Source organism: Trematomus bernacchii, unplaced genomic scaffold (assembly GCF_902827165.1).
Source record: "Trematomus bernacchii unplaced genomic scaffold, fTreBer1.1, whole genome shotgun sequence".
Lineage (NCBI taxonomy): Eukaryota > Metazoa > Chordata > Actinopteri > Perciformes > Nototheniidae > Trematomus > Trematomus bernacchii.
In genome coordinates, this window is record NW_022988050.1 from 1,876,452 (window position 1) to 1,902,808 (window position 26,357).

General features: G+C 42.2%; 1 protein-coding gene across 2 annotated transcripts in view; it reads right to left on the reverse strand.

The window, feature by feature from the left end:
- Window positions 1-388: 388 nt before the first annotated feature.
- trrap (transformation/transcription domain-associated protein) overlaps window positions 389-26,357 on the reverse strand; it is a 109,273-nt gene continuing 83,304 nt past the window's right edge. Inside the window, exons 65-73 of one of the 2 annotated variants that reach the window (XM_034119319.1) lie at window positions 21,919-22,009; window positions 21,225-21,430; window positions 19,019-19,280; window positions 11,314-11,539; window positions 10,966-11,183; window positions 9,524-9,708; window positions 8,455-8,658; window positions 5,051-5,245; window positions 389-1,398 (exon numbers count right to left, since the gene is read on the reverse strand). In XM_034119319.1, the coding sequence (XP_033975210.1) occupies window positions 1,114-1,398; window positions 5,051-5,245; window positions 8,455-8,658; window positions 9,524-9,708; window positions 10,966-11,183; window positions 11,314-11,539; window positions 19,019-19,280; window positions 21,225-21,430; window positions 21,919-22,009 (1,872 nt within the window). In that variant the 3' untranslated portion in view covers window positions 389-1,113. The remainder of the gene's footprint in view (window positions 1,399-5,050; window positions 5,246-8,454; window positions 8,659-9,523; window positions 9,709-10,965; window positions 11,184-11,313; window positions 11,540-19,018; window positions 19,281-21,224; window positions 21,431-21,918; window positions 22,010-26,357) is intronic. The other variant, XM_034119320.1, reaches the window with a different exon arrangement.

A 26,357-nucleotide genomic window follows, 5' to 3' on the forward strand; every position in this document is an offset into this window, starting at 1 on the left:
GGTTAAAAAAATCTAAAGTGGTCCTGTGATGCTCATTTTCAGGTTCATATCAGTTTTTAGTGTCTCTACTGTGACATGTCTGCATGCTCTAATGTTCAAAAAGCTCTTTATTTTTCTCATACTGCCCTCTTTTCACCCTCTGTCTGAAACCAGAGCCCAGTCTGCTCTGATTGGTTAGCTGGCCGGCTCTGTTGTGATTGGTCAACCGCTGTCCCGCTCCTTAGCCTATGGGGGGGGGGGGGGGGTGTTGTTTTAGCCATTAACATGCACTAAAACCTATATATAACACACTACAGGAAAGGGAAAACCCCAAAAAGCATGATAGGAATTAAACATATTAAATAGATTTTGAAGGTGCGTGAGGTTATCATAAAAGAGCATAAGCAGATTCTGTATTAAAAAAGAGCATTTTATTAAAACAAAATGCTTATTTACATGGGAAGAAATAACACTTCTGTTGAAAAAGCATTGTACCTTTACAAAAAGAGGAGGATATGCATACACAGCTGACTTTAAAGCCGTTACAGCTCCTTACAGTGTCACTACGCCCTGAAGTTTCACATTGTTACATTACAACAGGGCTGAGGGGGGGAGAAAAGAAATATAAAGTAACATGGCTTTGGGAATAGAAAATAAAGAGCATAATCTGTTTCACAGGACAATAAAATCCCTCAATGTGCACGAATAGAAAAGAGGCGACACAGTTGTCGGCTTAAATACACATTTAAGAGGACAAATGGCTGTTTTGGGAGGAGAACAATCAAACTGATGCGGGTGAAATTCAACACAGACCGAACAGATTGAGTGAGTGGCTCATTTTGACACCAACAATAGTATTTCTACCGGCATCACACAGAAAGTCCCCGTCATTGAATTATAAAAATAAATAGAAGGTGGGGGAGAAATTGTGTTTGATTTAAAAAAAAAAAAAAATCCAGATATAACTATCAATGTGACAGCCGTTTGTTTCCACCTGATTTAACTTTTTCAGTGTACTTTGATCGAGAGTCCTTCAGGTTTTTCTGTGATAGTTTTCAGATAAACGTAAACAAAAACAAATCCCTGGATCTCTTCTTCTTCTTCTTCTTCTTCTCCTCTTCGTCACATGACTCCTCAGAGCCAGGGGTGCCAGGCGGGGTCCATCCGGCACAGGTTGTCCAGGCTGTTGGCGGCGGCAACCAGTGTGTTCACTTTGCTTTCCCCCCCCTCGAACTGAGCCAGGTTGTGGAGGCGGGTCATGATGGCGGTGACGGCCTTCTGGACCAATGAGACGAGCTGCTGGGAGTCCATGTTCTCCGGTTGGCCGGCGGGCGACAGAGGCATGGACGTGTCCTCCTGCGTCTTCTTGTGCCACGCGATGATCTCGTCGCGGAGCACCGCCTTCAGGATGCCGTCAACCTGGAGGAGACGGAGGAAATGAAGATGTTAGTTTCGTGAATCAATGGGGGAGAAAACATTTTTAATTAAATATGAAAGATTTAGTCTGTAACTGGATGAACCAATAGGCGCACCAAGTACTTTGCCATACTTAGTTCATCAGAACTTAGTTCATCAGAACTCTTTAGTTCTCATGAACTAAGTACAGATCGCGTTCACACCGGAATAAGTCCCTGAGGGAGGATTAGTCAAATGAAGCCGCTGACGTCACTTCGTCTTCTTCTGCTTTGGGTTTACTGGCAGGCCGCAAACAACTTCACGGCGTATACTGCCACCCGAAGTCCCCGGCCGGAAGTCCCCGGAGTTAGGGACTGGCTTCAGTAGAAGCTGCTGGGACTCCCAGCAGCTTCTACTGAAGCCTTCAGAGTAAATCGCCAGAACACCATCTCCTCATCTCCACTCTTTTCTTTTGTGTTGCCATAAGTTAGTCTCTCTGCGTTTGTGCGCTGGGCTAATGCTAATGCTAATAATGCTAATGCGAGGATAATAAAATGGCGGCTTCACAACACTTTTTGGGAGTTTTACGGGACGTGGTTTGCAATCCGCCCAGCCAATCAGAAATGGGAACCTTTTTCTCCCAGGAAAGTCCCTGCTCTCTAGCAGGGACGGAAAAGGGGGTGAAAAGGTTCTCATGAACTAAGTTCTAGTTCCGGATTTTTTTGGTGTGAACGCACATTTTCGGAACTATACTGGGAAAAGTACTCCAGTGTGAAAGCGCCTAATGGTTTTATTTTGAGATATTTCTCAGATAATTGTGGTTAGTTTCGTGTGAGCACCTCCCTAAATGTACAGAAGTTGTTAAAAAATATCAGGACCTTTTTAGATTGAATTCAGAGCAAAAATATAATGATTATATTATGTGTTATCTTGTCGAACTGATTTAATTTACAACATCGTTAAACATTTTTATTTATTTGTTGTTACTACCTCTGGATGAAAACACAAATATGTAAAAAAAAACATCTTTATTTTGTTTTATTTGACTTTTTTATAGTTTTGACAAAAGGAAAATCAATTGTAAAAAATCCCAAAATAGTGCAAAAGTATTTAATTGGATTGTTTTTGTGTTTAAAAATAAATAAATAAACATTTGAAATGAAGTGCCTGATAAAAGTATGCAAGTAAACCCAGTGTTAGTATTGGTTTTGTCAAATTTGTATATCTTTTTAAAGACTTCCCAGACGTGTTTCATTTACTTTATATTGCAAGAAAAACGATGCAAAGTTGGTGTATAAACCATTTTATAGCGGGTAGTTGACAGATTTGAGTGGCTCATTAGATAAACAAAGCATCTATTTGAGTAAATTATACACAATAAGCCAGTCTTGCTGAAAGTGTCCGTTCTGGGAATAAGAGCAAAGTAAAACCTCAGTTTATATCGAGTCTCTGCCGACCTCATAAAGCAAAGCTGTTCGCTCCAATTAAGGGTGTGCCAATCATCTGGAGGAAATGTCTCCGTGTTGTTAGCAGCCCATTATGGTGACACTGAAGTGAAACACATCACCATCTAAACCATGATGGAGCCACAACACCGCCAATCATCTCCTAACGAGCTCCTTCTTACCGTAAGCCTTTATACGGCTTCAATATATCTGAGTGTATGATTGTTACGTTTTTATTGTGTTTCCTGGAAACGTCCGCTGGCTCTCGGCCGTGGCTAGTTCACATGGTTGAGTGTTTTGTTTATATGCATCTTAAGCACTCCTGCTGCCTCCACATAAGTCAGACTTTAGAGTCGGACCTAAATTTAGACAGCACAGATCTGTAATTACAGCCATGCTGCAGATTATACAACCAGTGCCTGCTCGGGCTTTGATTGCATTGTTTTTGTTTTGCTGAACTTCCTCTCTGGGTTTATTTAAAGTGGACCTATCATGTTATATTTGAATAATATAGTGTAGGACCATACCTATATAAGGCATATTTATACTTTTTTTTTTGCAAAATACCAAACAGATCATGCATTTTAGCCATGCCTCATTTCGCTCAATTTGACATTTTTTAGCTCTGTGTTTGTAAGGGCAGATTCAGTGAGAACAGCACCATCTACAGGCCTGGCATATGTACTACAGCGTCTCCAGCGCTTTCGAACGGCAATGGCCGGCCGTGGCTGTCTCCTCCTGATTGGTGGAGTTGGCCCAATAGCCGTAGCGCCACTGTCCTGACGTCAGGACAGTGTTCAAATCTGGATCAGTTTTTATCAGATCCGTTGCAGCCCCTTTTTTAGAGATTTGGGTATGGAGGAAAATAGAGAGGGTTGTGTTTTCTGACACTTGGTGAGTTCCCTGGAACACCGGGGACACATATTCATGTAGAAAAGACGTACAAAAGTGCATTTTGCATGATAGGTCCCCTTTAAGTGCTAAACAGAATCTGCAGGACTCAGCAGCAGCTTGAATTCAAAACAAACCACGTCATACTTTTACAGAATGATGTGTATCCTCGCTGCCAAATATGAAAACACTTCTCCTTAAACCCTGCCAAGAGTAGAGCCATCTTGGTCAATTTGAGCAAGTATTTTTTAATCAGAAATGATCAACAAAGATATTTCCCTAAACCTACAATAACTCATTATTTGGCCACTTGAGGGTAATGGACACAAGCTAGAAACATGACATTTTATTACATCAGATAAAGTCCAATATTCAGTCTCCTTTTTGGTCTCCACCATCTCACCCCAATTCTGGCCTCACTGCACTGGCTTCCAATTCGGTTCCGAATTGATTTTAAAATCCTTTTATTTGTTTTTAAAGCACTAAATGGGCTGGCTCCGGCCTATATAGCCAAACTCCTCCAGCGCTACACCCCAGCCAGAGCTTTAAGGTCTGCTGACCAGCTGTTGCTGATAGTGCCCAAGACCAGGCTCAAAACCTGAGGGCACCGAGCCTTCGCAGCAGCTGGCCCCAGGCTCTGGAACACTCTGCCCCTCCATGTGAGGTCGGCCCAGACCCTAGGGGTTTTTAAATCTTCCCTGAAGACACACTTCTTCTCTCTGGCTTTCTAGTTAGAGCGGAGCATGATACCTGACTATTCCCTGTGTTTTTGTTTTTTATATTTCTGTTGTAAATTATTGTCTTTTATTGTGATTGTAGTAAAGTGTTTTTATTACATGTACAGCACTTTGGCTCGACCAAAAATCGTTTTGAAATGTGCTATATAAATAAAACTTGATTTGATCTCCATGAAGAAATGTATGGTTTTGAATCTGCTGAATGTCTCTTTTCCTTTCCTTTTTGTATTGTTATTTTTGTTCCTTCATTATGTGTAATTATTACAAATGTTTGTGTAAATATGGTTGATGATTTTTGTACTAAATTCTCCAATGTGTTCCAATGCTAGTCGCTAACTTTGTCTGTGTGATGCTAAGCAGTTAGCAGTCAGGATCTATCAATGTTTTGTCTATATGATGCTAATGAGTATTGTGACTGCTATTAGAAACAGTTTAAAAATCATATCTAAAACAATGTTCAAAACCCTATATCTCAAAAGAAATGGGAAATATTATCGGCAATATTTATCCGTAAAATAAAATATTACTATTCCGAGCTGTAGTTTATTTGAAAACACCGGATAATCTTCAGAAAGTAAACATTTCGTAGACCCGATGAGTTACCTTGAAGTTCGGCTGAGAGAAGCATCGAGCCACGGCGATCATGGAGGCGGTGAGCGGGCCGGAGACCCCGATGGTGGTCAGGAACTCGGAGATGTTGGGCGTCAGGCGGAAAGGAACCGGGCGGTTAGCGTCCAGATCGCCCGTGGCGTCGTTGATGTCGAAGCGGAAGTAGGAGACGTTCAGCTTCCCCGTGTCCTGAAAACAGAGAAGGGGATGAAGTCAGAAATCAAAAATCACTGTGCGGTCATGAAGAGGATATATCCTAGCCTCCTTCATATGTCACCGTCTTGCAATCAGCTTGAATCTTATACTTAATCTGTAAGTGTTTTTATTTGAATCCCCCTTAAGAACATTATTTAGGTTTTGAATTTATTTTCAGAATTCTTTTTAAATGTTTCTGTTTTTTTTTCTTTCGTTCACGTAAAATAATACAAAATTACTCAATTTAAACTAAGGGGATTAATCAGGTATGTCTTCTTAATACTATATTTATCTCAGAAAATTTGTTTTTTGACAGTTGCTCCATCTTAAAATAGAAAGAAACAAAAATGCAAAGTGTTAAACCAAAAAGTGGGCAGTAAAAATGTTAATAAAATAGATTAAAAATATTTATAGTGAACAAATGTAGGTGCTTTCAGATTTAAAAGTCACCTATCATGCTATTTTTAGGCAATAGCATAGGTCTCAGATATATAAAAATATATAAAAAACATGTCTATGAAAAGTGTTTTGCTCAAAATACCAAACAGATCACCCATTCTAGCCATGCCTCATATCCCTCTATTTCACTTCCTGTTTCAAAAGTGCTGATTTTAAGTATAAAGCTTTAAAAAAAATTGGATAATAAAAAAATAGGAGGGGGCTGAGCTCATGCGGGACCCGGCAGCTACTGTCTAAACTAAATACTGCCGTGATGAAACGCCATATCATGGATTATCAAGGATTATCTCTGAAACAGTATGGAGCTCAAAGGCTTTCTCTCTTGCCGGTTATACCACAAGGTGAGTTCCTTTTTATTTCCTGCTTCTTCACACACATGCTCTCCAGTACAGGTTAGCTCTGAGTGTTAGCGATGCTAATGTAAACACCGACCATATTACGTCCAAAACAGTCGGGCATTGTTTCTGATAGCAACGTTTCTGATAGGGCCGTGGGTCCACATTTCAGATATTACGTCATATCGGACGCAAATCTGGATCAGCTCCGTTGTAGCCCCGTTTTTAGAGATTTGGGTACGGAGGAAAAGAGAGAGGGTTTTATTTTCTGACGCTGCGTGAGTTTCCCGACACACCGGGGACACATGTTTATGAATAAAATACATGAAAAAGTGCATTTTGCATGATAGGTCCCCTTTAAGGAAAAAACAATAAGGCTTTATACGTTTATTTATTCTGTTTGTAAATAAAAAAAAATTCGGAACAAGCACATGAATGGATGATATAAGTTAATAAATAAAAAATAAATATATACTCCTTTCCGTTCCCCACAGTCCTCAGACCACATTAGCCCAGCAACAAATAGCTCTCCTTCAGGAAGGGGGAGTAACAAAACAAGCTCTCCCAACAAAATGGCTTCATGTATTGATCTGGGTGGACCAGACACAGTAACACGTCAAACTATCAGCAGCAGGACATCAATAATCCTCAATTCACTCCCGCTCCCCGCTGACTTAAATATATACAGGCGCGTTTTCATCTTTAAGCCTGCGTTTATGTGCGAGAGGACGGCTCTGGAGCAGCCACTGCAGGAAGATAAGCTCCTCGTATGAAAAGGTGAGCGGCTCTGACAGCTTTATAGCCCGGCGTTTCATCCCAGCTCGTTCTCCTCGTTCTCCTCCGCCTCGCCTCTTTCCCTCCCTTCTCCTTAATTCTCCTCTGCCTCCCGCCTCCCCCCTCCCCCCCTCTCTCTCCTACTGTCATCTGCTCCTCTGGGCCCGGCGGACGCCCTCGAGGCGCTGGGCTGAGACACCAGAAGCCCCCCCGAGGCTCAGATAAGCCTGCAGACAGTTGGCTGTGGAGGCAGCGCTCAGAATGCTAAATCTCCGCGCTACTGGCCAGCGATGGCTTCATTTTGGGGCCGGTGTGAACTGACTGACACAACGTTAACGAGACACTCTCTGTGACTTTGGGGATGTGAACTTGAGTGTGAGAAATGACAGATACTGGGTGATTTTCAGAAGATACTGCAATGATATGAGAGGAGATAGAGAAACTCTTACAGAAGGAATTCTCGAGATGATGGTTTAGGAGGAAGGGCGTTTAACTGAACTTCCCCCAGGGGATTAATAAAGTATGTCTTTTTAATACTTTATATATCTAGGAGGAAGTTAGGCTTCATGACAGTTGCCCCGTTTCACAAAAAATAGACATAAAAGGAGGAAGAAATACCTTTAGCATCTTAAGAACCAGATATTTCACAAATATTCATAGAAAATACAATTTCTAAATAGAAAATACAACGTTTTTTTTTGGTTATGTGTTTCATTACCAATAACTGATGATGACTGAGCCAAGCGTAATATAAATACTATGCGAGAATATAAAGAATTAAAATAGATAATTGAGAAAAAGATACATAGTAAATATAACAGGGAATATAGCAATATGCACATGCAATATATACAGGGGTGTATTGCTATTATTATTATTATTATTATGATGTACACCCTATATGACCCCTTTGAGTGCATAAAAGAAAACCCCTTACAGGTAGTATTATTTACTAACAACATAATTCTTTGATTGACTTCCAGCCTGATAAAGCAGGACTTTCTAATCGATGCCTCAAACATCAGAGAGCTCTCATAGCAGCAGCTAAAGGAAGTGAGGGTCTCTGGAGGCAGGGTGGGGCTCAGTGCTGCTGCTGTGATGTCCTGTCCTTGCACTCTCTCTGTTTGTGTGTAATGTTTGTGTGTGTGCACCGTAATCCTGCTGTGTCTAATGGGATCTGCGGAGTGGAACAGGCAGAGAGGGGGCTTAATACCAGCGCTTAGCTGCCCGGAGGAACGCCTGTCAGCAAAGGCCGATTAGGATCAGAGGGGTGGGGTGGCCGACTGACACAATCATCTTTCATAATGACTTTCAGAAAGCTGTCTGCGGCGGGCGGAGGCGCGCACCAACACGGCCCGTCTCAAATTGAAACGTCTTTGATAGCTGTAGAGCAGAGGGACTGAATACAGCGTTCTGTCAAAACATCCTGCGCCCCGACAGCGGCTCTGACTGATAGGCCGAGCGTCAATGTCACGGGGGAGAATGGTAATTCACACGGCCAGATACGGAGACGGTAATGGTGATCTCTTAATGCATCTATGAGGGTGTATATCTACTGAATTAACCCCCCCCCCCGTCACATGGAAGCGTCTCGCCCTTGACGGAGAGAGTCGGACATGTTTCTGTCTCTCCTACCTGAGCGATCTGCAGCATCTCGGGGTTCAGCCTGTTGAGGTGCAGCATGAACTCCGCCAGGCCGATGAGGGCCAGCTGGATGGTGAACATCTTCCGGAAGGTCCAGTAGTCGGTGGCGTTGGGGAAGGTGTGCAGAGCCCACTCCTTCAGCATGCTGCGGGGCACCATGTTCCCCTGCACCTCCTTCAGGATGTCCCGCAGGACCTGGTGGTAGACAGGAGGGGGGGGGGGAGGTCAGCAGCTGATTTTGAGCTTTCATTTCATTTTGACTAAATACTTTACAGAACAAAGAGCTGCCAATGACCCTCTCGCTGAAAATGCATGTGTATACTGTAACTGTGTGTATTCCACCAGTCAATCTTCTTCTCCAATGGCACTTCAGACATTATTTCATGTACACAGTGGGTTATTTTAATGCAGAGGTCAAGAGTAGATGACTAATTTACAGCTTATATTTTTTTTAGGTTATTGTATGTTACAGTCAGAGTGCAAAGAGTCTTAAAACAATGTATGCAATGCAGCCACTAAAAGCTTATAATACTATATTGGGGGGGTCTGGATGGGTTCATTTTTTTCCTTTTCATGGATAATTTAGGTCATTAACAGTGACAATTATCATTATCTTACAGTTCACCACCGTGAAGAAAAGACATCAAGTAGTAGCCAATCAGTCGAGGAAGGATTTATGTTGTATTTTAATAAAGAACGCATCTATTATCTGTGACTGGTTTGTATAGCAGCATGCAAATTCACTTTGATTGACCAGACAAAGCCACTAGCAAACTGTCCTTGTCACACTGAAAACCATGCATGTTTAAATATTGTTAATATTCCTTATTAAATTATTCTTTATCTTAGACTAAATAAAAGCTCGTATCCTCAGCTAATGAAAAGCTGACGGCATGGACATAGTTTGATTCCTTGATGACACGGCTGCATGAAGCTACCGTTTAATTACAATTCAATCACCTGGGAGGAATGTCAATGCGGGCCATCAAATTAAGTCACACTTGTGCTGCATAATGCAAATGTGTGCAGATGTGTTGTTATGATCCTCGTGTGTGTGTACCTGGTGGCTGGCCTGTGTGCCTCTGGCTTGCACCGTGGCCAGGCGATCGTAATATCTGGAGATGGGGTTGTCGTGTTCGATTCCTTTCTTGGCACAGCGCTGTTTGTAGATTTCCACCAGAGACAGAGACGAAGGGTTGTCTTCTACCAGACGCATCTGAGGCGACACTGCCACCACTCGGGGCACTGAGGGAGGGAGGGGGGGGAGGAGAGAGGGAGGAGAGAGGAGGGAAGAGGAGTGGTAGTAGGGGGGGGAGATGAAAAACAAGCAAGTCAGTCACACAATTGTAAACATTCGTGCCTGTTTTACCACAGTGTGAACCACCGGTCTAAACCTACATCTAAAATACTCCAGAGCTGGTAAAAACAGCTGCAGTGAAGGCGAGCCATCACTCAACAACAACCAGGGTCAAAGGAGCAACAAAAAAAAGACAGTCTCTCCGTGAACGCAGTCTAAACATTTACATACACTGGCACCAAGAATCAAATCTATAGCAGCAGCCATTCCAGTTGGGAGGAAATGGGTTGGAAGGGACCGCTGAATTCCCCGTCCATATTTCCCCAAACCCAATCAAGTGCATAAATTGAGAGTGGGCAAACATCTGGGCGGAGGAAAACCTCAAGGGGATGACAGGAGAGGAAATGGAGCTTGAAAGGGGGATTGAAATTGTGTTTGTGTGGTAACAAAGGGAAGCAAAATGATACGGTCGCTGACAATTGTTTTTAGTTTACAGCAACACTTTAGGGGACTGAACACAGGAAGCTGGTATCAGAAGAACACATATGGACAACTATGTGTTCAAAAATAACTGATTTTTCCTATTTTGTTGACCAAAAACTCACATGGGGAGGAAGTAACTCGTAAAAAAAGAGTGAAACATACCAAAAAAAACATAATTTTAGTCAAAGTCCTCCCTAGATCCTATATGACAGGGGTGTCCAAACTACGGCCCGGGGGCCAAATGCGGCCCACGGACCATTTTGAATCGGCCCTCATCAAATAAAAAAAGTATAATGAAATACGGCCCACAAATGAAACTTGTGCTCGTCTTATATCGTACTTCTTCAATATGAATGTAAACATATATTACATTGTATTCATGTGTTAATAAAACCACTTTTCAAATAAATTCAGTCAGTTCAAGTTGGAAACATTTTCTAACAAATCTTAAGAAAAAAGCCCAATAACTTATTTACATAACAAGCTTGAAATAAACCCTTCCTATTTCTCCTTATTATAATCAATGTGAGGCTTCTGTTGTAAGGGATGAGCTGCCAACACTCACCAGCATCATGTACCTACATTTCATTGATTTAGCTAACTTATAACTGAACTTATGAGGCAGTATACCTCTAGTGAGTGGGCCCAGCCCTTCGTATATTTTTCAGCCCTGCTATATGACTTTCAACCCAATGCATCTGCGTCTTTCACTCTGGTCGTACCGGTGAAGAAGAGGTGTCTCTTGGTGGTCTCCTTCCTCTTCTCCAGACAGGGGTTGAGGAGGCGGAGCAGCTGCAGGACCCTCTCCTCTCGGCGGGACTCCGTCAGGCAGGCGTCGTTCATCACCAGGTACGGGTAGATTTTTCCGTTGTGGCCGCGGATGTAGAGACGACGCGCCGCCGTGTTGTGTTTCTGAACGATCTCCACCCGGGGCATGAACCTGGAGAGAGGAGCAGAGGGAAGAGATGACATGATGTGGGAGAAATAATATGTAGGGATGATTCTACTTCCAGATAACCTTTTTTACCAAGTATTTTTTACTTGATACACTTTTGTAAAGAGTCCCTTACCGTGCGATCTTGATGTAATAGTGTGTGGGTTTGGGCATGAGGAACTCCCCGGGGATCTCCACCTCGGCCGTCTGAGCGGAGAAGTTGCTGAGGAAGCGGCACTTCTCCTCGATGAGGAAGAACTTGGGCAGCTGCTTGGTCTTGGCCTCCAGGATCTTGATCCACTTCTTCAGCTTGGAGATGAGATTGTGGAGCTTCATGGAGCCCGGCACGCTGAAGTCAAAGTCTGCCAGGGAAGGAGAGAGAAGTCGATGTTACAGCAAGAAACTCCTTATTCCCTCCAAACCTTAACAAGTGTAACTATTGATGCATTTATTAAATATTTACGCAATGAGACTTTGATGATTTAACTAACCCTATTCTTTTAGTGGGTAAAGACAAATAATCCCAAAAAATTACATTAATTGAACCGTAGCCTTTACGACCAGGAATAGACAACCTAAAGAAAATATTACGATATTGAAAATGTAACATGATATCTAGTTTTGTATACCTACAGTATATCAATATTATATCGATGTATTGCTAGTGCCTGAATTTGAGTAACAAACATGTCCATATGTCAGAGATCAAGCTTCAACAGATACCTTAAAACAACCAATCCAGAATATAGACACGTTTTTAATGAGCATTGTTATATGTTTAACTTATAGACCATTTCTCCTTCCTCCTCTCTGCAGGTGACAAAAGCCAACCCTATGCTCTAATCAATTTCTAGACTCACATCACGATATCGCACTATTGTCGACATATAGCATGGCCCAAAAGAAGGGGTAGAAATAGACCCAATATTTTAAGAGTAGTGGCCTAGTGATTTTTCTTTTTCCAAGTAGTTTTTTGGGCTAGACAGTGGCTGTATTGGCGATACAGTGGTGAAACGGGGAGATTGAGTTTTTTCCCATGGCTAGGGATTGAAAAGCGTGTACTTGGCAGCGGACTCTGCACCTCGGCTGCCAGCTGTAAACACTGAGCTCCCCAAAAGCCCAAACCTGGCCTAGTGAACTTGATGATTAAGTATCAATGGCTTAAAGCACACTGTGATATTCAACTGTAAAAACATAGATAGAAAATAAATGTGAAACTTGTTGCAAAAAATACAAAAGCATATGCCGGTTCCAGTCATTTGAAAGTGATTGAAATTCAAAGACTTTTAGGGGGAGTCAACGTTTTACACTTCCCCCTCCCCAATCAACTATTCTTAAAATGCCCTTCAGCGGGACACTAACCCCATAAAATGACCCAGTGGAGCCGCATTAGCTGCCAACATTACAGCACTTTAACAGCAGCTCCCATGTGTGTTTTTGTGTGTGTTTGACCTTTGACCTGCCCCGTGGCAATGCGCTCCCAGAGCTGTGCTATAACTACCAATGTGTTTCTAGGTAACCTTGCCAAATAACATACATTTTAAAACACATGCAAGCAGCATACTGTACGCACAAGGGACAGGATTTAAAAGCGAGTCAAATATGATTAAGCAAAACAGAACCGAAATAAATATTGTAAAAGAGAATTGAACGCTTATCGGTGAGGTGACACTTAAATGCAAACGCTGCAGGGTCTGTGTGAAACCGGTAAAGATTAATTCAAGTTAGATCCGGGTGTTTGCTTTAGCGTTATTTACACAGTCAGATGGACGAAGAACACCTTGTTTTTCTCACAGTGATGGCCTCGGGGAGGGAGGTGCTTTTCAGAAACTCACATCTGGGAAATGTCTGATGTAAATACGCCGTTTCACTGTGGGCCACATCGCTGCAGCAGGGTGGGGAAGTGCCTTGCTTAAGGGAACTCCACGTATAAGTTATTCATTGCAGGCTCGAGGAGAAACGGTTTTCTCCATCAACCTAAACCCCCCCCCCCCCCCCCCCCGCCGATGCAGGCTGGGAGCTGATTAAATTAGGGCTATAAAAATGAGAGTCTTAAAGTATTAAATTCCTGTTTCAAGTCACTACTCATATTGCACGTAACGTATTGTGATGGGCTGCAGCAATAACAACGGAAGGAGGGGAGCCAGGCAGGTTTTCCATTTTAGGGTAAAGCCCCCAGGACCCCCCACACACACACACACACACACACACACACACACACACACACACACACACACACACACACACACACACACACACCACACACACACACACACACACACACACACACACACACACACACACACACACACACACACACACACACACACACACACACACACACACACACACACACACACACACACACACACACACACACACACACACACACACACACACACCACACACACACACACACACACACACCACACACACACACACACACACACACACACACACACACACACACACACACACACACACACACACACACACACACACACACACACACAATGAATCCATGAAACTGCAAGGCCTTGCCATTTCAAACCTGCTCAATCTCTCCCAGAGTGAGACCTCCTAATACTTTAAATAAGCCCTTTAAAACAGCCAATGTTCTTTTCGGCGCGACCCTATTTCGCTATCCGTCTGCCTGCAATTCTCCTGCCTCGATAGCGGAGGGAAAATTGAAACGGTCCTAAAGAATTGCAACCCGACAACAATTCGGCACCATAAAAGGGTATAATGCTTACAAATAGACAAAGCGAGACTTGGAGGAAGAAAGTAATATCATTCCGTCTCGATCAGATATAAAGCATGTTACCTGTTTAAATCTAAAGACGGCTGCACGTAGGACTCAGGCATTATTACAACTCGTAAAAATACAATGTATTAAAAGCAGTAAACATGCTGTAAAACAAGAGCAAAGAAGGCCTTTTAGTAAACAAATGGTAAATGGTAGGGCTGCCTGATATGGGAAAACTTCTACATTGCTAATACTTTGACTGATATTGCAATTCAGATATGATTCATGGCATTCGAGGGATTGATAGTTTAGAATCATATATCTCAGTGAAACATATGTGAATCTAATATAGTGAATATTTTTAAGAATCTTAGTCCATAGTATTAAATGTGTAGGCCCCGGATATATCTGCAGCTCCAAAATACTTATATACTCACATTTAAAGGGACCCGATTGTGCTCATGTTCAGGTTCATCATTATTTGACATTTATTTTGCTCGCTGCTATTTGAGTTTTACAGTAGTCTGAATAACGATTTCGATAAAATTGTAATAATTGTGCAGTCCTAACAATGATTTCACCTTCTTTGGAGCTTTAACTATACTTAATATAGTGTGAGAATATGAGGTTAAACACTAAAGTTTCTGAGTAAAAGAAATACAGAGGTGTTTTGTTGAAAGTGCCCGTGCAGCCACAGGAGCAGAAGACAGTTATTTTCAGTCCCGCTCAACTCGTATTTGACCCCTGCTCTATGAGTGAGCGGTGGGAATAGGATGCTGAGACACACAGCGTAGTGTGGGAAGCCTCCAGGTTGACCTCTGACCTGTGTGCAGAAACCAGCGCTGCTGCTCTGCCCTACCTGATAGACCACAGCAGACGCTCTGCACTTCAGGAGCAAATTATGAATCCACACTCTGGAGGTGGGTCACCTCTGTATAAAGAAGCATCATTCCCTCATGTACTGCCCTGGTTCCTCACTCAGTGTGGCGTGGTGTGAATGTGTGTGGTGGGACGGATTCAACTCAACTTTATCTGATTGGTGAGCTGAAGTTTGGAGTGCAACAAAGGTCATCGCGGCAGAAGAAAGTAGGTTTTCTGGTTCGAATTAAAACCTTAGGAATAACAACCGGCTGAAGGTGCATAGGTGCTTAGCCAAACTGCTTAACAGAATCACATGTAACTATGGGAAATGTCATTTCAGCATAACAAATGACTATTTAATAAGCACGGAAGTAAAAAGCCAAGAAGAAGCTCTGGAACACATCCGCTGCTAAAACAGTAACTCATGCAAATAGCATTCGCCGTAATTGGATTTGAATGCCTCCCTGCTGCCAAACGTTATGTGTGCACACATAAACCCACATTTTCCGGCCCACAAACCCTGTGAAAGCGCGTGAGCCACTAAGTCGGTTCGGGGGAATGAGAGCTGGGCTGCTCGGCTCTGTAAACCCTGTTTGTTCCGCTCGGGAGGCTTGTGTGGTTTCTGTCTCTCTCGGCCCTGCTCCCATGATGCAGCTGGGTAGCGATGGTCTGGTGACGTGAGCACAGCTGGCACCGCAACATCTGGGGAAGATTCACCAGCAGGACGATCACTATCGTTTGTGTTGTTCTTTGCACGTGCCGTTTCCATGTTTTTTTCTCGCAAATACCGCAACACCTGTCTATATGAGACTGTCATTCCCATAGATTACTATCTGTTAATCTCCCCTCTATCATCGTTTAGGCTCCTCTGTAATTGTATATGATTACCAGCTCTGGTACACACACAAATGGCTTTTTTCTCTACGTCACTAGATCATTTTTTCCCTAGCTTCTTTTCATTCACTCTCAGTCCTTGTCCTCTGCTATCCCAGGGCCAAACACATTAGCTCTATTGGCCACTTTAAGACGAGTAGAGGTGGAAAGCATTAGACAGAGGGGAGGGGGGGGGGAAGGGGAAGGGAGTAGTGTCTGTGTGGAAATGCAATAAAAAGTAGGAGGCGGCCTGAGTGTAATCCAGCGAACATGTACTGTATGTGCAGTCAGTCCGTGGGAGGGGAAAGGAGAGAGCAACGTTTATTTGAACGCTGAAAAGCTGCAGACGGTTCTTGTTTAAACCCAGTCTAGTGAACTGTGGTTCAACTCCCTCATGTAATGTAGGAACACAGACACGTGGCTTCCAAAAACAGGGGAATGATTGTGGAGAGGAAAATGTCTCAAAGGGGGGATTTGGCTGGGATCGAGCTGCACCTGTCCTGTTGGATTCTTCAGCTTGAATATGAATCTGAACATACAGGCCAGAAAGACTCAAGGCCTTATCAATGGCTTACAAGCAAAGACATGACAAATAATTTTCAAATGTTTCATCCAGAATTGGGCATGATCAAGAGACCGCCTTTCCATCCAGAGTGTTTTCCAAATCCACATTTTTTAGGTTACATCAGCTCTGAATGCATCGGTGACTTCATTTTAAGGTAGACAACAAAGTACAGATATGAACAGCACAAGATAAAAAATACTGGTTCAATATATAGCAAGAAAGGCCCCTGTCGCATTATTTAAACGTCTAAATATCTAAAGTGTAGACATAGTGATACTTTGGGTTACTCAACGTAACATCAGCTCTTTGATAACAGATCGAGGTGCGCTATTATGGATTTTCTCAGCTATCAGGATTAAACATGTAGCTAATTTAAGCCACAGGCTATCTTTAATTCACACTGTCAAAGGGTCACCTCAAAGGCAACATGGCATTTGACATTAAACTAACAACTCAAGGCATCTACAGTGATGACTACAACGACATGGGTGGTTAATGCTGGCAATGCAATGGCTTTCTCTGTAACGAGAACATAATAGATACCCTTCCATTGTTGTGAACTAACATACGACAGGATAAGTGTGTCGTCTCTATGCCACGGTAGCTTTAGTAGCAATACACTCTCAAATGTTATTCTCTTCCAATATTTTATGAGCTATATTCACTTTCGGAACAGCAAACAGCCCGTTAACAATGCTTGGTTCCCTGACAAAGAGGATCAAAATTGTAGGCGCTACATCCAGCTCCAACCACAGTTATACGGCACTTCACTGGTGCTAGTGGTACTTAGCCTAACTGGGCTTTCACTACATTTACATTTCAATATAAAAAGGGCCAAAAAAGCCCAGTGCCAATATGGTGGAAGTCATTGTTCTCAGTCTCTAAGTCTATAAAACCTGCTTTGAGAAACCATTTTACTGTTATATAAGCAGCTGCCAAGACATTTCATTACAGTTCAGTATGGAGATGTGCTGTAAGAAATAATGTTTTACAGACTTTTAAACCCTGAAGACTTTTACAACAGTGTTTCATCATTTCAGCTGAGCCAAGAGCACTCATCAAACAGATCACTGTGGAGCTGCAGCAGCGTAGAAATGCAGCTGACTGGAGTATAATCAAATCCAGTGTGGGCGTGTGCAAACACAGTGTAATAAAGACACAGACTGACTCACACGTATACCTATTTCTGACCAGTCACCACCTCTAACCCATCGCTAAATCAAATCATCTGGTTGGAAACTTTAATTACGTTGCAGCACACCAAAGCTCCAGCTTCTCAACAAAGCCGTACAGATTTGAGCTAAGTACAGGAATAATGTAACCAGTTCATTATCTACAGATGCCATTTGGGTACCCGTCTCATCAACTTTGGGTTAACCATGAGAGTGACGTGTTTTACGCTTTCCCCACTGTAAAACACCAAACAAAGTTAGAAGAATAACACAAACACTGCTCTGGTTAACTGTGAGGTGGCTGGAGTGTGGCTTTAGGGTGAAAGGCAAATAGGTGCTGCTGATTTCACAACCTGGGCCATTGTCCCACCTTGTCAAACACAAAAAAACACAGCCTTTTTTTAGGTTGTTTGAAAACGTACGACTGTCTCTTCCAATTTCCAAGTGGTACTGTATGACGTGGATGCAGAGAGGTGAAGCATGGATGCTTAAAGTTAACATAGCTGACATTCATGAAACTAAAGTGTTAAAAACAAGAAAGTAAACAGAGAAAATAAAAAATAAAGGCTCTTCTTTCTTCTTCCTGTCTTTTTGTACGGTTGCATTTACGACTGCATGATTTGGAAACAATTGTTGATTGCTATTATTTTTGACTGATATTGCAATTGTGGTATAATTGGCGATACAAAAGCAAATAGATGAGAGTAACACCTACGTCACTTCCGGGCGAAAATTACGGGCCCGCCCACTGTGGGGGGAAAACAACGCTGTCATTTGAATGGCGGTTAATACACATTCTGAAGTTTTTGCCAATCCGATCAGAAATGTAAGAAAACCGTGGATTTTCTGATCTTCAAAGAGCCCGATTACGATGGCCAGTCAGGCAAACAATTACATGAAATCATTGGAAATCGACGATCGGGCTCGATATATGGTTAAATTAAAATCAGTAGGCGAGGCCGTAATTTCGCCAGCTGTTACTCTCATGAGCGAGGCGGGAAATAATGGTTTTATCATGCCAAAAAGCTGCTGTGTCGTTTATTGCACCTCAAACATTAAAACAAATCCAGAGTTAAGTTTTTATGTATTTCCTCTAAGAACAAAGGACAGTAGAAGAACAGTTCTGTGGCTTCAGGCTTGATCGCCATTCAAATGACAGCGTTGTTTCCCCCAAAAGTGGGCGGGGCTGTAATTTTCGCCTGAAGTGACGTAGATGTTACTCTCATCTATGGACATCGATCGCCTACTGCTATATTTAACCATATATCGAGCCCGCTCGTCGATTTCCAATGATTTCATGTAATTGTTTGCCTGTCTGGCCGTTGTAATCGGGCTCTTTGAAGATCCAAAAATCCACCGTTTTCTTACATTTCTGATCGGATTGGCAAAAACTTCAGAATTTGAATTGACCGCCATTCAAATTACAGCTTTGTTTTCCCCCAAAAGTGGGCGGAGCCGTCATTTTTGCCTGGAAGTGACGCATGTGTCTCATCTATGATCACTTTTTTAAATTATTTAAAAATATATTAAAATACTGCTTTTAGGTCTATACCTCTGCAGAAACATACCTTAGTCTAGATTTTTGTCCAGCCTTAGGTTTATATTCATTCAAAAGCCGACCAACCTGTAGTGAACTGTCCCTTCATCTTCTGGAAAACGGGGTCCTGCGCCGTGGCCTTTGCTCTGCGGGCCAGAGACTCGGAGGCGGCGCTGGAGAACATGGTGGAGACGTTGGGAACGTTCTCCAAGCCCACTCCAAAGGTGCTGACCAGCTTCTTCACAAAGTTCAGAGTGTGAGGAGTGATCTTGGCGTCGGACACGGCGCCGCTCTTCTCAAAGGCAACGGAGTAGCATTTAGCCAGACCTTGCTGGAGCTGCCTCAACACCTGCAGAGAGGAGGAAGAGAAACAGAGAGATTTGGTTACAAATATATAGTGACTTCTTTGGAATTCTGACTGGAGCTGCAGAAAAAAGCAATAACTAGAAAACGGCTCAAACCAGAACATCCTATCGCTTGACATCTGGTCTGATACAATCCGTTAAATATTTGTTATGGATAGAATTACTTTTTTCCACGAGGCTTAATTCGAGGAAACATTGAAAAAAAACAGACATCCATCCTTTGTTGGATTTAACTTACCGTATGTACACTGTCAGATTTGTTTTTCCAATTAAAAAAAAAAAGCCTGTATACTTATTAAATGTTTTCTCAGTTTCTATTTAAACTATGTGACTCCAGATAAAGAGAGCATCGCCACACACACACACACACACACACACACACACCACACACACACCCACACACACACACACACACACACACACCACACCACACACACACACACACACACACACACACACACACACACACACACACACACACACACACAGCACACACACACACACACACACACACACACACACACACACACACACACACACACAACACACACACACACACACACACACACACACACACACACACACACACACACACACACACACACACACACACACACCACACACACACACACACACACACACACACACACACACACACACACACACACACACACACACACACACACACACACCACACACACACACACACACACACACACACACACACACACACACACACACACACACACACACACACACACACACACACACACACACACACGGGACTCAGGGTAGGTGATGATGGCTTCTCAGGCCCGTGTGCCGGTGGAACCAAGCATAGAGCCTGCAGCTGCTGCCGAGTGCCCCAAACCATCACAGATAATCACACACACACTCACACACCAGCAAACTTCCGGCCCTAAATCCCTTTCCCCATCTCACACTCTCACCGCCACCATCCATCACCTGTCTCAGCCTGCCGCCTCCTCCTTCTCCCAGTCCTCTCCTCCACCCACAGAAAACAGACACCTTGCATGTATTCTGCCGAGCATGGCTTTAAGAGTTAGCAACAGCATCAAGCTCATTTGTGACCATCGTGTCCGGGCTGCATCCTACAAAATCAGATGTTCATCTGCTCCATACATCTGGAAACAACTCCCAGTAAAGTAAAGGTATGATGTCACGCTTACTTCTTTTAAATCCAGGCAGAAGACTTTTTATTTTTTATTTGCCACTGTCTTTTGCCACTGTATTAAATCAATAAATAAATCAATAATACATATTCACATTATCAATGCTCAGTAACTTTTTTGGTTGGTCTTTTATACCCATCTTATTCTATTTCAACTTGTTTTAAAGTAGTTTGTTGGCTTTTTAATAATTTTTTTAAATGTCATTTGATGTGTTTTCTTTGAATTGCCTCGTGTTGAAATGCCTTTATTGCCACTGGTGTACAATGGTGCATATATAAACACAGTAAGATGAATAAAGTTGTATATTATATATTTATTATCAATATGTTTATTATAAAACTATTAAAAAATCTGCTAGAAAGGCAAAGGGCAATTTAAGCTGACTAGCCAACACAAAAAGGGATTTGAGAATATACGAGCAAAGAAATAATGAATGAATCAACATATCCTGCCGTTAACGAGTTCAACACTAGCTCAGTGTGTGAATGTGAGATGTCGAGGACCTATGAACAGTCAGGTCGGGATCACACCTCGGATCAGACAGATGTGTCGGCCCACCAGAGAGACAGCGGGGTCGTCTGGCGTGACACACTTACACACACACACTCCTGCGTTCACACTTATACACACACATGCATTACAAGTCTCACAACCTGCTGTATTGTCTTCTCACCGTCTGAAAACCCACGCGCTGTCAGACACACAGAGAAAAACCAGCAGCTTTATTCTTCTCACCTCCTCGTGCCAGTTCTCCCTGAACCACACCATCTGGTCCACGATGCCCTCCAGGGAGGAGAGCAGCGTGGGGTGGAGCTCGCGCTGCATGTGCATGATGCGGCTGCAGCGCCACATGGGAGCCGTGGCTCGGATGGGTCCGGGGTCCGAGGCCCCCGAGTGAGGCTGGGCCCCCACTGAGCTGGGCTGCTGCTGTCCTGAGGAATCTGGGGAGGAAGAGGAGGTAAGGATGAACGGTGGAGAAAGGGATGTGACGGGATAACTCAATAGGGTAGGTTAGGTTGTTTTATTTTTTGTATTACTGCCGAATTTTATTCCATTCTATTCCTATGTAAATACTGCTATATTTTTAATGCTATGTTTTATGTATGCACCATAAGTCAAACTCCTCATACGTGTAAACCTATTGTAAAGCTAAAATAAAATATCCTTACTAGTTGCTCACCCCAATGTTATTTATTTTCTTTCTGTTAAATTTGGTTTTTGTTTTCTGGGAGATTTACTCTGAGGGTCTAAGGAAAGAGGGTGCAGTTCGCTGTACACACCGTTAACTTAACGGTGTGTACAGCGCTAAGCCCCCTAAGCAAATGTGTAATTTGGGATATGAATACAAATGTAATAAAATGTGATGGGAGAAAATAGATGCTCAGATCGGTGAAAAGTCAACACATTACAGTCGGCCGTGTTAGCTTACCACTTTTGTAACGCTCCCTCTGCTCGATCTTGAGCGTCAGGTAGAGGGTGCGGATGGGGAAGTAGACAGCCTGCGGGTACACTCGTCCCACCTAGCAGATAAAAGAGGGTCACAGATTACATTTCAAAGATTCCCCCTCGGGACCACAACGGAGGGGGGGGGGGGGAGAGGGAGATACAGTGTGTGCATGTGTGTCAGAGAGAGATCATACTGATACAGCCAGAGACTCTGCTGTAACACACGCAGTGTTTGAAGCTCAGAGTCAGGGGAGTTAAAAACATGCCATGAATGAATTACAAAAAAAACTGAATGTGCTTGATGATGAAATTGCCCTGAGGACTTTCACGAGAAGTCACTGACAGCGGTGGAAGGCTTAATGGTTGAAGTCAGGGCGTATAAAAGATTTTAAGTTTGGCAACACATTGCAAAATCACCTCTCCAACTTGGTGGAGGAGGTTCCTTTGATAAGTGAAGCAGCAGGTGCGTGCCGTGTGCCGAGTGATTTACATAAATCTGACGCAGATCACAGTTCATTGAGAAGGCAGGATTAGTTAGCTGCATAGCCTGTTGGACAGCGTTTAAACTAGATCATATTCTGAAATCTGCTTCCACTGGCAGGGTATATGCAGGAATCCTGAAGTCAAATGTAAAACCTTTTAAGACCTTTTTTAAGACCCTTTCCATACATTTTAAGACCTCATCGCCACTTTGAGTTCTAACCGGTTACATTGGCGACACACTTTACCTCACATTGACTATATACAGTATTGATTGTCCTTCCTCCTTATCTTCCAACCATTTGGACGCAGACTTGCATTTCCCCATAACGATGTTGCTTAACAACCGGCGTAAACGGACCTTCGCGCGCTATCAAGCAGTGAGCGTGCGATGTCCTGTTCAGATGACGTCAAATCCAACGGGATGCCATAAATAAACTACACAGAATCACACTACACACCTACGCAATGATTACATTCAGGCACACTGTAGAATACAACCTCTTTGGACAATTTATATACTTATTGAAAACAAGCTACAAAATGTAATACCTTGGAAAATGCCGTTTAATACTTTTTAATAGCCTTCATTTTCGCTAAATTGATTTATCAACTTTTAATACTTTTTAAGACCCCGCGGACCCCCTGGATGTCTGCAATGTAAATGTCCCCTCTGTTGGACTAATAAAGGTATTCTGATCTTCTGCAAGTATATCAAGCAATTAACTAAACTTCAATGTTTCAAAGAAAGTAAGCAAGCATACTTTGCGGATGTTTTCTTTTCTTCTTCAGTTTGTCATGCTGTAGTCTGAACGGCTGTGTAACATTACATTAGGTACGGAAGAGGGTTTATAAATTCAACTGTTTTCCTCTAGTTTTTTAATTAGCCCTTTTTAGTTCAAACATGTGTGCATGTAAATGGTCTGAAAAGGCTAAAATCCAAAACTTCTTCCAGAGGGAGTTTCTCTCCCGTGCTGCACATGAGAAAATTAAAGATCTTTTTGAACATTAAAGCATGGAGACATGTCCCAGTGGAGGCACAAACTACAAATATGAACCTGAAAATGAGCATGATAGGGCCCCTTTAACCATCTTGAACATGCAGTAGTAGCTCTGAACAGATTCCCAAATGCTTTACGTGGCTGTAAATACCAATTCTTTCTAAACCTGTCACCAAATGACATTCAATTTCATAAGAGGGCGACCACTGCGACACATCGCACACAGAAACTGTAAAGGAATCACCTCTTGAATATGAGAGGTAGACTCAACTCGACACTGATACATTTGTGTGTGTGTGACATTTGGCTATCTCTGCGACGGCACAAAGCGAGAGCCTAAAGGAAGAACATGAGCTGTGACAAGAGATCCCTAAAATTCAACAGAGGCGAACACAGAGATATGCTTTGAAACTGTAAGCAGAGGTAAAGCAGGCTCGAGCAAAAGCTTTTATAACATTTTTTAAAAGCGCTGGTCTTAAAGAAAATTGTTTTTTATATTTATATGATTTAAAGGGGGACATGGATATAGAAATGTGGAAGTAGCATTAGCCTGTTAGCGTAGCATGTAGCATAAAATTAGCATTTCTTTTTTGAGTTATTCTTGTTATTTTTAATATTGTTATGTTCTTGCTTGTGCTTCCTGTATTAGCATATAGTTTAGCATGTAGCATGAAATTAGCATTTCGTTTTTTGAGTTATTTTTGTTATTTTTAATATTGTTGTGTTCTTGTTTGTGCTTCTATCATTAGCATGTAGCTTAGTATGTAGCATAAAATTAGTATAATCGTACTTAATGCTAAGTGTCATATCCAAGAAATTCTTATGAAAGGTTTGTTTAAAACATGTGGGATGGCAATATACAAATGTGGGATTGCCTGACAATGTACATATCTTTTGGACATGATACACCATGTGATAGTGATGTCAAATGTTATCAAATCTCAGAAATGACGAGTGGAATGACAAGACAAATAAGCAAGTTGTAAAAAATAAATAAAAGCAGATCTTATTTCTTGTCCTTCTAGCCTGGTTTTAAGCCCACGAGGACCAAACCACACGGTCTCTCAGGTTGTGCGGCTGGCTGAAGTTACAAAGCTACTTGATCCCTCTGTGCGCCTGCAGGGAAGAAAGAGATACCTCAACATTTCAACAACAACACTGAGCTCACTACGACTTAAAGTGGATGGTGGTGATGGAGGAGAGAGAAGGAGAAAGACAGAGAAGCTGCTTTCTTCATATTTCCGCCTGAGGCTAAATGGATTTTTGGAACCTGTAATCTTTCTCTGACATCCATCTCAGGTCTTCAGACGAAGTCTCAAACTGCACAAATCAACACGGCAGGTCTCAATTTTGTGTTAAAGAGCCTCATCTCACTCAGGACTGTTCATGGAGAGTCAGCAGGAGACAGATGGGATGAACTAACTGCTCTAGTAGGAATAAGCCTTGGCAGTGTGGAGATGATGGAGAAGGGAAAACTATTGACCTCCATCTAGGAAACCATTTTCTATGACTTAGTGGGAGTTAACGCAGCTGTGGAGCACCTTCAGCCATCACCAAATTGGTTCAACCATTAAATGTGCAATCACATACATATTTTGGAACATGAATTGATTGCTAGTTTCTACATTGCACACATATTACACATTGATACAGCCCTATTACACTATCGCTACACCCCATAACACCATTATTACACCCATGTTACACTATTATTACACCGGTATTATACCCATGTTACACTATTTTTAAACCCTTATTAGACTGTTATAACAACCCTTTTACACCATTATTAAACTGGCATTTTTGTAGTCCATTTCCTGTTTGTCTTGTTTTACCCCGGCTGACATTTCATTAAATCCACTGTTTTAATTTTCCCTATATTACCCTATGCCCTGTAAGGTGTCCTTGGGTGCTATGAAAGGCGCCCCCCAAATAAAATGTATTATTATTATTATTATACCCAAATTACACAAATGTGACACTGTTATTACACTTGTATGAAACCCATATTTTACCCAAGTAACAACAATATTACAACCCTCTTAGACTGTTATTAAACCAATTGTACACATGAAGACAGGCTGTCAAATGATTGTTTCCCCCAGGACACACAAAACCATGTCAGGGTTAAATGATCTTTTGTGCCACAGCTTCTAGTAGAAAAAGCAACGGTCATAAAATAAATGCAAATTTGCATAAATGTATAAGCTACCCACATCTGTGAGGTAAATATAGGGACATTTGCACAGTCCAATCCAATCCAATCCACTACCAAAGTGCTTCACAGCAAACATAACATTATAATAAAAGACTTCAAACATTCAACTTCAACTGCTACTCAGTAGTATGTATCTAATACCTAATATATATATATCATTCCAATAACTTGTATATAGACTCATACTGCACTATTCCACATCATAACTTTATTTCATTTTTATAACTATTATTATTTTTGTATTGCTCTTGCTCTTATTGTTATTATGTTATGTTATTATGTTGCATTGTTGGAGAAGCCTGTGACATAAGATTTTCAACTGCATAATTACTCTGTAGCTATGTCAGATTGACAATAAAGAACCTTGAACCTTGATAATATTACAATAATAGATAAAAAGCACACATAAGAATTAATACAAGGCTATGGACAGACAATGAAAGCATAAAAATCAATAAAACATCGCTCAAACTGACTCGAAAGCGAGGGGAAAGAGGTGGGTCTTTAGGCGGGACTTAAAAGTTTGGAGGCTGGGCAGGTCGTTCCAGAGCCTGGGGGCTACCGCTGAGAAGGCTCGGTCTCCCCTGGTCTTTTTCTTGGTTTTAGGGACTACCAGCCGCAGCTGATCAGCCTATGCATTTATACAATTTCCCGCACTTCTGTCCCTAATATCTTTACATTTTAAATATTGCATATAAAGTCAAAGTAAAAAAATGCAGGACT